Raw genomic sequence first — 13,678 nt, forward strand, 5'->3', positions numbered from 1 at the left:
CGAGGACATCTTCACTGACGTATCTTTGGCTGCTTCTTTTGCTGGATAACAGTGGAGAAAACATCCAGACAAACAAAAGCGGATTAGTTATGGACATTTACTTAGTGTCTGTACGTGTAGATTCAATTCTGGTACTTTCAAATTAGGTACAAGTATTTACTTGGACTCACTGGTTAGATTTTGCTGGTCAAAGGTCAAGGGGGCCTCAGAAAACATGATTTTGGCCTTGTGTTTGACACCAAACAGACTCGGTCATCACTTGGACTTGAAGATGACGTGATTTGCTTTCAGTGCTCGAAGGTCAAAGGTCACAGTGAATTTAAAATGAATCTGGATTTTTTTTTTCATGTAGATAAAAACTGCACTTGTTGCTTATGAATTCAACTTGAACTTCCTCACTGAAAAGTTTCTTCTTCTTTTAAACATAACACACACACACAGACGAAGAATAAGATAAACAGCCTGTCATCACAATGACTCAGGCAGCTTATCACTGTTGCTTGAACTTCATGTTCTTTACAAACTGATAAGAATATGTTATTGTTCTGTGCAGGGTGAGGTGGGGCTGGAGAGAGCAAACATCTTAAGTAATAAACCTAAACTTACATTTTACAAAGTCCTTTAAAATGTAAATTTAGATTTAAACAGTTGTTTTTTGTTTTATTCATCATTTCCGGCCAATAACTGTTTGTTTATGTTGGTGAAAAGAATTATTACACTTCAGCATCTTTTCAACTTATAGCAAAAACATTTACTAGTAGAAACCTGATTGAAAGTCTCATTTTCATTCATTATACCAGTTTAAATCCACTGTGTGAATGTGCCACGTGTATTAATGTAAACCCACAGATTATATACATGATAGATTTTATTGAGATAAAAAGAACACTGCGTGAAAACTTCCAAGCTATTCACATTTTCTCCAGATGAAAAACAAAACTGGAAAAAACCCAACGACAAATAAATAACATAAAATGTGCAAAATCCAACGTAATATTGCATCAATGAAGGTCACGTGGTAAAAAATAAGCAGCAGAGAATGAGATTGTGTTTGACAGCGAATGACACAAGTGAAGGTGAGACCACAGCTTCCATGTCCGTTCTGTTCAGCAGAGCTAAAGATGGTGAAAGATTTAATAAAATGTCACTAACTTCTGCTTTGAACTGTGTTTGCATAATTCCACTGTAAAACGATAATTAAAATAAATCGGAACATAATTTAAATAAAGATTAAAGTGCGAAAAAATAAGAAAAGAAAACCTATAAAACACCCAAACAACAAAATATATAAATAAAGATTCTTAACTGAATCTCATGTACCATTTCTATCTCATTTCACGACTCTGAGCACAGACTCCACAGAGAGAAAATATATTGAGTTATCAAAAGTGAAAGTAATCGAGAATCACTACAGCTCACTGCCGCCACCTAGCGAACAAAAAGCACCACTACAACAGCTTCACAAGAAAAGAACCAAATCTGATGGAATTTGAAAAATTGTTACGTCTCAGATTTGAGAAGTTTTCAACATAAAACTAAAATCAGTTTCAGTTGGAAAAAAAATTGGCCATTTTATATTTCAATTCAATCATGTACATTCAATAGTACAAGCCTCTAAAACCCATTAAATACACTGGATTAAATATTTTGTACCAATTAAAAAGCAGTATTAACAATACTGTTTAAGAATGTGTGTGTATGTGTGTGATCAGTCTACAGCTATAAGAGTGTGTGATGATTTCAGCTGTGTCTTAGTGATTTATAATATTTATGAATGACATCCCTCATCACTGAAAAGCCAATTAAGAATTCCAACATGTCGACTCTACTGTACATTATCATTTAAGTACAGTAGCATAAGAAGAAAATAGCAACAGGTCACATACAGCAAGTTAACATGTAATATGTAGATATTACTTTCAATGAACACAGTATTGTAAAGGTTACTCCCTTGAATGTTTATTATAATTACACAAGAATCTGCCGAGTTGAACTTTAAATTAACTTAAGAGCTTCCGAAATAATTTGTCATAGTTTCACTTTTGTTGCAGCAACTGAGCCAAATCCGTAGATTCACATAGAACTATGATGGAGCTTCCTGTTTAAAAGTGGACAAAGAATTGTTTTACAAAGTAATAATCCAGAAAGAAATGTACAGCATCTTCAACAGAGCATCTTATAAGTGAAATAATTCTCCCTCCTCTCCCTGGGAATGAGGACGTGTGTTTCCAGCCAAATCAAACAAAGCTAAGGTCAAGATGCTGTAAACATCATAAACAAACAAGGAGTAACCACAAGGTCAAGAAACTCCACAATCATCGTCCATCTCAAAAGTTTGGCACTGAAAACCGCTGCTGCAACTCAGAGCTGCAGAAACTGGCTCCTGTTAAAGCTCGATCGGAGATTAAGTGAAAGTCACAGATGATTGTTGTTGTTTTGTGGTGGTTATTAAATGTTCTTTTAAAGTATATTGACTTTGACTGCTATGGCAGACGAAGAAGTTTCTAAGCACAGTGGAGTAAATGTGGTGAGAGTGACACTGCTGACAACACGTGCCGGTGTCCAGCAGCCTGTGGTTGACCTGTGGTTGACCTTTGGTTGAATTTTCCTGGAGTAAGGACGAGGGCGGCTCGTGGTAGTGAAGGTGTGAAGAGTTCAGGGGCATGAGACGTGATGTGAACACTTGTAGGTTCGAGTCCCTCGTGTTGGTGAAGACGAGCAGCCATCGACAAGTCTCTGCTGAACGATGAGTCAAAGCTTTAAAAGGTCAGAGACAGTTACTGAAGAGCAGCAGAGAAAAAAGTAAAACGTGATTGACACCTGATTTTGAAAAGCTAATTTGTTCCAATCTTTTTCTTCTTCATCTCACAGCAACCGTTTCTTCATCCAGCAAATAAATCAGAAAAAGATTGATTTGTCCTTCCAGCAAAAATCTTTCAAATACAATTTCCACGAAACTTAAGTCACGAACATCCTCCAGTTATTTCAAGTAAGTAAAAGTTGTTTCTCACATTTCTATCCACACGGGATCAGCACCAGACGCCACTGGTGAGTCAGTGGCCTCTAAACGTCAATGGCCACCCCGTGTTTGGTGGAGATCAAATCCCTGGTTCCCGTCAGATACATGAGCACCGAACACAGGTGGGGGAGCGTGGCCGTGGTGCTGATGTACAGCCAGTAGGGGATCGGTGCCGTGTGGCCGAAGGGACACAACCACAGCCCGTGGCGCACGGCATCCCGGACGTGGTGCGTCGCCATGGAGATGAAAATCATCCACGGCAGGGAGCACCAAGCGTCTTTGAGGCGTCCGATCCACATGAGGAAGCGGAGGGAGAGACAGAGCACGGGGATGAGAGAGGAGCAGTGGAGGGGAGGACGCTGAGGGAGAGACACGGCAGCCTGGAAGGAGACAGGGAGAAGGAATCAGCTGTGAATACTTTGAAACTTGTTCTTTGGTCCGAGGAAATCAACCCTCAATATATACAAATATCAATACTTCAAACCATTTATTGGATGAGTTCTGCAGAATGTAAGAAAATGTCAAATAACTATCAAAACTTTGCTTGATTTCCATCACATTTCTTCTGGCACTTATTCGGTAAAAGATTTCAAATGTAAAAAACACATTGGATAAACAACCTTGATTAAAGGTGGCGCTCTTACCTTGAGTGACAGGGATCCAGCCATGTAGAAGTGGTCCAGGTCTATGATGGACGCCAGGAGACCAGCCAGAAGCACCTCGTACAGATCGCTCTTTTTCCTCAGTCCGATAACAACCGCCCACGACCACAGGCCCACCAACCCGTGTGTGGCGTTGTCCAGGGCGGCGCGCAGCCACAGGTGGTTTTGGATGACCGACATCTGGAGGGCGTGGTCGGCCACCACGCAGAACATCCCGAGTCCCGCAGACGCCAGCAGGGAGGCGGAGCTGAAAGTCTGTAGGAGGGCCTGAGCTTTCTCTGTCTCCACAGCCAGGCTGAGGGGGACAGGAGCCCCTTCGCCCCTCAGGCCCAGGCCCAGCAGGGGGGACGAGGAGGGGGAGGAGTCCAGCTTGGAGTAGAATCCTTGCATGTTGACAGACGGCTGGGGGGGCCAATCGCCACTGACGGTCAAAAAGATTCAGGTAGACTAGAGGAGGAAGGAAGGAAGGAGAGGGATTAATGACGGCATCACCATCTTTCCTCTGCCTCCATATTCACACATTTGACAAGAAGTGGTCAGAGATCCATTCTGCTGTGAGGCCAAGATGGCGATTGTTGAGGGTGAGAATCATTCATCCTCTTTTACTCTCACCTTGACAGTTTGAGCGAAATCCAGATTGTAATGCACTCAAACTATCAAGTGGGTATAGAAGTACATAAATTGCGACACATCTTCTACAGATATTAGACACGTGCAGCCACAGGAGGGCAGTAAATTACACCATGAAGGAAAGGAGGCATTTTTACATCAGGTCTGAGATGAGAGGAAATAAATCACTTCCACGATGGTGTCATTCTAATGAATTATAAGAATCAAGATAAATGGAAGAGAGGATATAGATAGATAGAGAGATAGAGAGATGGATGGATAGAGATAGATAGATAGATATATATGTGGATAGATAGATAGATAGATAGATAGATAGATAGATAGATAGATAGATAGATAGATAGATAGATAGATAGATAGATAGATAGATAGATAGATAGATAGACATATGTATAGATGTATAGATAGATAGATATAAAGATATATGTATAGATGTTTAGATAGATAGATAGATAGATAGATGGATAGAGATGTATATATATAGATAGATAGATAGATAGATAGATAGATAGATAGATAGATAGATAGATAGATAGATAGATAGATAGATGTATAGATAGATAGATATGTGGATAGATAGATAGATGGATTTATTTCTGGTCTGGAGGTTAAAGATGCAGCTGGTTGACTCCTTGTTTAACCTGATGGAGCGGACACAGTGTTTTCATGGTGTGAATCTACAGATGAAGTTAAATCAGATTCTGTTTCTCACGCAACACTGTGAAATGTAGGACAGAGTCATGTGACATCTGAATCCACAACAAGTCCTCCATCTCCTGCAGGAACAAACGTTCTAGATCCTCAGTATGAAACAGGAAGTAGCTTCTAGTTTATAATTCTGCACCTGCTCACAGCTGCTGGTGAACGTTAGCATGCTAACTGGGGTTAGCGCCGTTTTAATGTCATTCATTATTCTTTATCAATCATCATCTTCAAAAAAACACCAGCATCAATGGGGCTAACAGTTAGCTCAAAGCTAACCGGCTAACCGGCTAGCAGTGACAGATGAGGCTAACGGCTAGCTCAGAGCTAACCGGCTAGCAGTGACAGATGAGGCTAACGGCTAGCTCAAAGCTAGCCGGCTAGCAGTGACAGATGCTGCTGCTTCTGCTGCTTTGTGTTGGCGGACAGCAGCTAATTAGCAGCTAGCTAAGCTAACACCGATATATTCCATTGCACGACGCGCGTCACGTTACGTTAAATCACGTTATTAAACTGTTTTCTGGTTAATTATCGTGTTGTTGTGTTTTTTATGAATAAACACAAAGACACTCACCACATCTCCCTGCATCCGCTGTCGCCCACACTTCTTCTCTGGTGTTTTGTGTCAGGGTTAACGGAGGAAGGCTTTGCTGCCACCCTCAGGTCAAGAGAGGAACAGCCGGGAGTAGCAACAACTAAGAAACAGTGAATTTCAGTTTCATGTTTCATTTGTTATGTGCAAGTTAACACAGGGTCAACAGTGCTAGAGTTCAGTTACAATAGAAGAAAGGTAGAGAGAACTTACTACAAGAAAGTCAAATACATTCAATTAACTGCATGTAGTTACTGCACTGTGTGTGTAACAGTTGTTAAATTTTTTCCAATTAAAGTGCAAACAGGCAGAAAAACAGACGTGCAGAGGATTGTAAGTCTTGAGTTAAGGAAACTGGAAACATTTTTGTAATTAAAAATGAGGAATTCCCTTCTGAGAATAATATTCCACAAAATCAAATAGGTAAAAAACAGCCTGAGTGGGAGAGAGGCCGGTTTTCAGCATGTGTTAGTTTTTAAATTAGTTTTTGTGTGTATACCTAGTAGATATCTAGTGGTGAAGTGTCATATTGCAGCTGAATACCTCTCACCTCACCCTCTCCTTCCAAACATGGAAGAGAACCTGTGGGAACCTTCAGTTGTCCTAAAACCTCAAAAGATGAATAGTTTGAACAAACTCTAGGGCCAAAGAAACAACAATCTATTCAATAGATCCGTTTCACCTAAAACTTACACACCGAACCTTTAATTACACCTTTCTCAGTTTATACAGAATGTGTACATGCACCAGTGTAGCCTCATGCATTGCAAAAGAGATTTGGCCTAATTAAATGAATCTGATATACTGTACTTCAGATGAGAATAGATATCTAATCCTGATGAGTTAAAATCTTGTAGAAGCATCACCACAACTACTGACAGAAAAACCCTGTTGAAAATTAAGTAGATGTAAATAAGGCTGTTGGGCCTTTGAGAGCTGACACAGATAAGAGAGCTTCCCTGAGACGGTGAGGAATCGTCAACAAGAGCAAACTGCAGAGTAGTAATCAGAATAATGACTTGTGGACTTCATTGATTTGTGGGAAATGACTTTAGAGAAGTGGGATAAGTTTGAATAATTCAGCACCATGGACAGACACTTTGACAATAACTGCGTTCGAACGTTTCAGCACCACAGACAGTGCACAGTCTCTGCTGCCCTCCAGTGGCCACAGCCAGGAACTTAATTTTTCTATGACATTTGTGCAGAAGTTTACAGCTGTGACCGACGATTAAAAATAAGAAAAAGTTGCATGAGTTAATAAAATCATGGGTCTGAAGGTTTATCTTCACTGTGGTTTTCTGGCATTGGTGAAAAATATGTAAAACTCAAAGGGATAATCAGAATGACTCGTTAGTAGCCATGAAACACAAATGAAAAGACAAATTAGGAAATTATTATGTTTTTAAACGTAAACAACACATCACTGCCAAAAGTAAAAGCTCAAGTGACTAATGAGCTGCTGGAGCTTATTGATTCCATTGAAATGGTATGACAAAATGAATTGGTGAAACAATGGCCAGAGCAGGGAATAAAAAAAACAGTATAATTGTTGTAGATATGAGAAAACTCATAATGTAAGATCAATAATGAACAGAGAGATGGGTCTGTCACTGGGAGAGGCCCAACATGAAGCTATGAAGCAGATCTTCGGGGTCTTAGGCCCCTGAACGGATGAGGGGGATGAAGGGAGCACGTGAAAACAGGACATAAACGATGGAGAGCGAGAGAGAGAGAGAAAGGCGGTACGCTGGGGAGAAAGCGAAAAGCCGGGAAGCAGAGATTGTGTCATTCATCCAGTTATCAGTGAAAGGTCAAACCAGTCATTAGAGCAGAGCAGGGCTGTTAGAACTGACAGGCCCTGGATGAGACACACACACACACACACACACACACACACACACACACACACACACACACACAGGAGGTTAATGCGGATCACATTGTGTCTGCTCACAAAGAAAGCGTGTCTGAACATTTCCGCTGCCGTTTAATTAAAGCTCAGTTGAGGTGAACATTTTTAAATCGTCACCTATTAACTTGTTTTCATTAAACCCAGAAAATGAGATTTCTGGGTTCTCAAACACAAAAACAAGAGAACAATAACAGAGCCGTCCTCCTCTTCACCCCCTTTCTTCACGTCATGCTCCGTCATTATAAATATTAATTGGGTTAGACGCCACATAGACGCCACAATCTAAAAGGAAAAAGAAAAAGAAAGGAGGAAAAAGTAATGAATGAAACACCCACACCAGGAGCTACACGCAGGAGTCGGGCTGACAGCTGTTAGATGGTGTATTGACTCGTCCTGGGTCTTGGGATCGCTCGTCAGAGTAATGAAAGAACAAGAGCTGGAGAGAGAGAGTATTGAGGGGGGGAGGGAGACAGAGAGAGAGAGCGACAGAGAGAGAGAGAGAGAGAGAGAGAGAGAGAGAGAGAGAGAGAGAGAGAGAGAGAGAGAGAGAGAGAGAGAGGGAGAGAGAGAGAAAGGTCAAAAAGGAAATCTGGCCCATTCCATTCTCCTCCCATTTTTCTGTTGAATATATCCGTTGTTATTGTAAGAGTCTGAAAAGATTTATGGTTAATGTGGATTCAGTTATAGTTTTACTTCAATCTGTTGTTTTGGCAGTTTTAACATCATAGTAACTAAATTAACTTCTCGCAGCAAATGATTGTAAAAGAGTCAGACAGAATAAAAGCGTTCAGTTTTATGTTGAGTCACTTTCTATCACAGAAGTTGTCTCCACTTTTATTTTAAATGTGGTTTTCATAGAGGTAAGATGGAGGAGGCTTTGACATCAGCTGTGTCCAACCAGCCGGTACTTCATGATGTCAGAATGGAAAATGATAAACTGGCCACAAGCAGGTGGGCCTGGCTGCTGGTGACCGGAGGCTACAGACCACACACCTGATTTCCCTTTGCCTCACATCCTGCAGTGCCCATTCAGCAAGCAATGATTCATAATCTACCTTGTCAGGTGATTATCATTCGTCTGCATATGTGTAACCTTTGTTAGAGGGCGTGTCAGAACAGCCGGGGTCGATACTTTCATGAGTCCTTGTTCCACCAAAGTGTCGACCATCAGCTGACGATGTGTTTCAGGAGCTTCAGTGTTTTCTGTGGCGGAGACGAGCTCCACAGAAACCATCAAAACACAGTCAAAGAAATAAAGTGAGAGAGCGTCATAAGTTTGACTTTGAAGTCTTCGCTCAGATTGTTGTTTCCACCGATGAAGAGGATGCAACTGGTTTCATCTTTCTTTAACAAACAGCCGTTATGAGCGAGCTCAACATGATGCATCTAAAACACATATCCAGTTTTGGGCAATGTTTTTGTGCAACTTCAGGCCTCCTTTTCGGCCTAAATGTGTGGACAAAACCTGAAAGCCCATGTTTCTTTGTCTTGAGAAAGCCGCATGTGCTGGAGCGAACTCAATCTCCCAGAGTGCAACGTGTTCCCTTTGTCCTGAGAAGGTCAAATAACTCAATCTCCCAGGAGGCTACAGGTTCCTTTTGTTTCAGCAAAGTCACAGATAAGTGTGAAAAGCCACCGGGGTCAACTCCAATTGGTCACTCTGGTCCCATGACCTGGGGGCAATCAGCTCTATAAAAGACCAAGGCCTCCCCAAACTCTTCCTCTTTCTCCACTGACCACCACTGAGGACATCAGGCTCTTCAGCCTCTCCTCTCCTGCATCACCTAGCGGGGGCCTGACTGCTCCTGCCGGGCATCTTCTCTTCGCATCCAACTCTACGAGAGGAGCGCAAAGGTGCAGTTTTCCAGCTCACCTTCTCAAGGAAATCTCCTCGCCCTTCAAGCTCTACCAAACTCCTAGCAGTAATTCGATATCCTGAAATAGCCAACCGCACAGCAACTTTCTCCCTGTTCAAGGACTGGTAACATACTGTGCTTAATGGGGAGAGGCGGTGGACTAGTGGCAGAAACTTGGACTAGTGGCAGAAAGAGGTCTCTTGTTCTATGCTGGTTCGACTCCACGGATTTTCAACAAAAACTTACCTGGATAGAATAACAACATAAAGACGAACCTGGATATGTCCAAAAGATCAAAAGACTATTCTCCCTACCCTGTCTAGTGCCCCTGAGCAAGGCACCTTACTCCCCCAACATCTGCTCCCCGGGCGCCGTACATGGCTGCTCACTGCTCTGCTCTGTGTGTCTGTCCAAAGATCATACCAGATGGGATAAATGCAGAGGACTAATTTCCCCATTGCATGAGTGTGTCTGTGCATGTTTGTGCATGTGTGTGGGATAAATAAAGTGTATCTTCTTCTTCTTCTTCTTAATAACTTCACTAGACTAAGCAAGACTGTTTATTCGATTCTGCATGGCGTTGAAAAGTTTGATATATGTGGTGTTATTGTAGTTACAAGCTAAATGAAAGTTAATGTGAGTTATGCTCTACGCAGACTCTCCTCCATTATCTGATTAGCATTTTCACAGACCGCATCTCTACACCTTATTATTTTGTTAGTTAGTACATTTTGTTAGTAACTTGTGTTTTTGATACTTTATTATGTCCATAATAAATGTTTTCTTTTCAACTTGTCCTTTCATTAATGTCGCATAAGTTAATTTTTCCAACTGTTACACTGTCAAGAACTCTCAACCTTAACTGTTCATTACATATTATGTAGTAGTAAATATTAAGATTTCTAAGTGAACTAGATCTAAATGAGACTGATCTTAAACAATAAATCGGCTATCGTTTGTCTTCTGTGAAGGGTGGTGCCCCGCGATAACTTAAACAAACTAAAGTTATGATTTAATATTAATATTTTAAATATTAATGTTTTATATTTTATTTTGATAAGAAAAATGTATTGAACCTCTAAAGGCACACCAGCTTATGGTATCACTCCTAACCATTATTGCACAACACGAGCATAAGGTTATAAAAACTTTATAAAATAATAAAGGCCACAAATCCTCAGCGGTGACAAAACCAACTGAAAGATACATTTTAAATGTCAAGATAGAAACCGATGACCTATGAAACACCAATTTAATAAATCTGAAACTGTAAATACACTTTGGCCCAGCAGCCAAATTGAGAGAAAATGTTGTTGTCACGAGTATTGATCTGTAAAACTTGAAATGAGGTGTTGTTTGTTTATGGCTGTCAGAGCTAAGATGCATCAACTCTGTTATTACACTGAAATATGATCTGGGCTGTGTTTAAAGGTTGATTTATTTCCTCCCACCTCACCTCCATCTCGTAAAAAAATCAGGTTCTGATACTTTGTGTTTGAAAAAGGCAAAATGAGCACGAGGCCTCGGTGTCGTCATTCATTGTGAAATGGTCACATTTAATGGTTGAAACCTGTCATTGTATATACATCTATAAAAAAGACCCCAGGTACAGGTTACGACATTCTACTGCTAATACATACATTATTATTATTATTAAATAATAAACTTTTTGTTCAATGTTAAAGTTACATATCATAGTTTACAAAATAGGATCAAGGAGAATTAAGCCATTATGAATGTCTGAAAAAAGAAAAAAAAACTAAAGTCCTATATGTGTGTTTTTATTATTTGTCCATAAAATCAAAAAAATACAATAAAACACATCAATATTCCTTTGAATAACATAATATAAACTGGTGATATTGGCTACTGAAATGTAAACTGCAAAGAGACTCTTGTAAAGGCGTCAGAATCGGGAAAGCAAACAGTATTTTTGAGATATTGTATTTTACAGCACAGAGCAGAATGGAAAAAACCAACGCAGCTCGTTCTTAATGCTTCACTTTGTCGCCGTCGTTACGAAGTCGAAATCCAAAACAAAAAAATGTGTCGGGGAAAGAAATAAAAGAATTGTTCAGTCTCAAATCCACTTAATTCGTTTTGTTTTACAATCCAGGTCCTCGTCGCCAGGCGCTGAAAGCAGAATGTAAAGCTAATCGTCTAAACAAGCTGGACTACAGATACCGAAATTTTCAGAGTGTTAGTCCTCGTATCGGAAAAAACGACCCGCCGCCGCTCCTGACTCGGCCGTCGGGGGGGCGAACAGATTCAGAGTCTGATTGAGTTTAGGCTAGTTTTGTGGCGTCTTTGTTTAATGGTTGGTTTATACAAACAGGAGCTGCAGGGTTCCTCCGATTCATCCCAAAGTTTGATTCCTGTACCGTTTAATGCAGGACACACACGCACTCACAAACAATCACACAATCACACACACATGCATTCAATTTTGTGGGGTGTTGAACCCATGACGAAGGCAGGCACAGGCTTCAGGAAGCTCGATGAATCGTTTGGGAGCCGTCTAGTTGGGGGTGAAGTTGAGTCTTTGGCATGATGGTTTAGCTGTATGGGGACTGCTGTGGGAACTATACACACAAACACACAGGCTCGATATATGTGTGTGTGTTTGTCTGTGCAGCGCTACGATTTTAGCGGAGGGTTAAAATTAAGACTAAATCAATCGATCGATCAATAAAAAGAACAAAAAAAAAGAACAGAAAAAGGTTTTGTTCTCTTCCTGGAGTTGATTTTCTTGCTCTGAAGAGGAGATTCCCTCAGTCAGTCTGCTGTGGCCCATCACAGCCACCAGGGGGCAATATAAGACTATTGGTGCTGATGTGGTGCTTGTTGCTGCTCCTGTTGTTGCTGCTGTTGATGATGATGATGGTGATGATGATGATGTCACTTTCAGAAGCTCCTCTGAAGATCTTCCTTGTCACCATTTAATCCCAAAAATGCGGAGTCGCATTATCATTGTCTGATTTCACGTCTGTGTAACCTTGGTGAGTGAGTGTGTGATGGACAGAAACGATCAATGCACTGAATCCTCGAAACATGTGCAAAATAGAAAAAAGACCAGCCGCCTCCTCTTCCTCCTCCTCCTCTTCATCCTCCTCCTCTGACTTCCCGTCTCCCTTCTGGAATAAGACGTTTGAATCTGGAGAAAGAGACAGAGGCACAAATTAGGAAGGTTAGAGGAGGATTTAGTGACCTCTGGTGGAGTGTTTGCAGATTGCAACGAACTGGATAAACCCCTCCCTTTAGAAGTGTTTATAGGAGATACAAAGGTTTCCCTCAGGTTATGTAAAACATGTAGAAGACCCCCTGTAAAGACGGTGTTAGAGTAATTTATGTGTAAAACCAGAACCTGAAACCTAAAAGCGACTGTAGCTAACTTTGTTGTGGAGTATAAAGTAGCCTTACTTTGAAATACCAAACATTTTACTCTCGCAAAGTATTTGTTCCTTTCCACCTTCGCTGGCTGTGTGTTCGTCTCCCTGTTTCCCTCTTTCTGCCTTCGGTGTGTGTTCACATTTTAAAATAAACGCTGTGGACCCACATTACGAAAACAAATCATAAATCTGTCGTTCTCCTTCCACCATGTGTGAAGTGCACCTGACAGATTTATCCACCGGACTCGCTTCACCCTCCACTGGTTCCACCCATCAGCTGCCTCTGTCTCCAAGGTGCGGCCACGTTTATATGTCCCGTGGTTAAAGGTGTCGCTACGGCAAAAGCCATTTCCTGTTTCCCTTCATCGTCAACACAACAGCCGAGCACGACTTTCACAATCTCAGCACCGGTTGTATCTACGTCTACTTTCAAATGAATGAAATGGGACTGCTTTGAATTTCACTTCAGTCCCAGTAGGGGTTCGGCAGAGAAGCATGAAGACCCCCTCCCCCCACTGACACCCCCAACCCCCCCTCTCACCTGGGTCATAAAACGAACCCAATTGTTATTGCTCCTGACATCAGTAGACCTGCATCGACCTGCAGATATGTGACTGAAGTTCCAAGATCAATCCCAAGATGAGGGGTTGTCGACTCATTACAAGAGGTGTGTGTGTGTGTGTGTGTGTGTGTGTTTGTGTGCGTCTCTCACCACATGAGCAGCAGCAGCATTCCTAACAGCAGAGGGGAGAAGAACGTGAGGAGCCTGGCAGCTCTTCCCACTGGAGGTTCAGCCTTATGTGGTGCGTTGGAAGATGGGATGGGAGATGTCTTGGTCTCTGGAAAAAAGAAAAATAATACCAATGAGAAAACACAACAATATTTGCTGGGCATATTTTTTAAATCAACTCCA

General features: G+C 41.3%; 2 protein-coding genes across 2 annotated transcripts in view; both read right to left on the minus strand.

Annotated features, from left to right (window-relative positions):
• Positions 1–895: 895 nt before the first annotated feature.
• On the minus strand, positions 896–5,621 carry tmem267 (transmembrane protein 267). Its single transcript, XM_061075688.1, has 3 exons — positions 5,588–5,621; positions 3,664–4,128; positions 896–3,399 (listed from the first exon to the last, which is right to left on the minus strand). The coding sequence occupies exons 2-3, from the start codon at positions 4,069–4,071 to the stop codon at positions 3,064–3,066; spliced, it is 744 nt and encodes a 247-aa protein (XP_060931671.1). The 5' UTR covers positions 4,072–4,128; positions 5,588–5,621; the 3' UTR covers positions 896–3,063.
• Positions 5,622–10,907: 5,286 nt separating this feature from the next.
• The window catches only part of cntfr (ciliary neurotrophic factor receptor), a 195,071-nt gene continuing 192,300 nt past the window's right edge, over positions 10,908–13,678 (minus strand). Inside the window, exons 10-11 of the mRNA XM_061073663.1 lie at positions 13,478–13,604; positions 10,908–12,530 (exon numbers count right to left, since the gene is read on the minus strand). Of these exons, the coding sequence (XP_060929646.1) occupies position 12,530; positions 13,478–13,604 (128 nt within the window). The 3' untranslated portion in view covers positions 10,908–12,529. The remainder of the gene's footprint in view (positions 12,531–13,477; positions 13,605–13,678) is intronic.

Source organism: Limanda limanda, chromosome 1 (assembly GCF_963576545.1).
Source record: "Limanda limanda chromosome 1, fLimLim1.1, whole genome shotgun sequence".
In the NCBI taxonomy this organism is placed as follows: domain Eukaryota; kingdom Metazoa; phylum Chordata; class Actinopteri; order Pleuronectiformes; family Pleuronectidae; genus Limanda; species Limanda limanda.

Bases quoted from the DNA above. Each gene is read 5' to 3' on its own strand.
- tmem267 (XM_061075688.1), bottom strand. From the start codon at position 4,071: ATGCAAGGATTCTACTCCAAGCTGGACTCCTCCCCCTCCTCGTCCCCC. The intron at 3,400-3,663 runs GTAAGAGCGCCA...GTCTCCTTCCAG, and splicing joins CTGGATCCCTGTCACTCAAG to GCTGCCGTGTCTCTCCCTCA.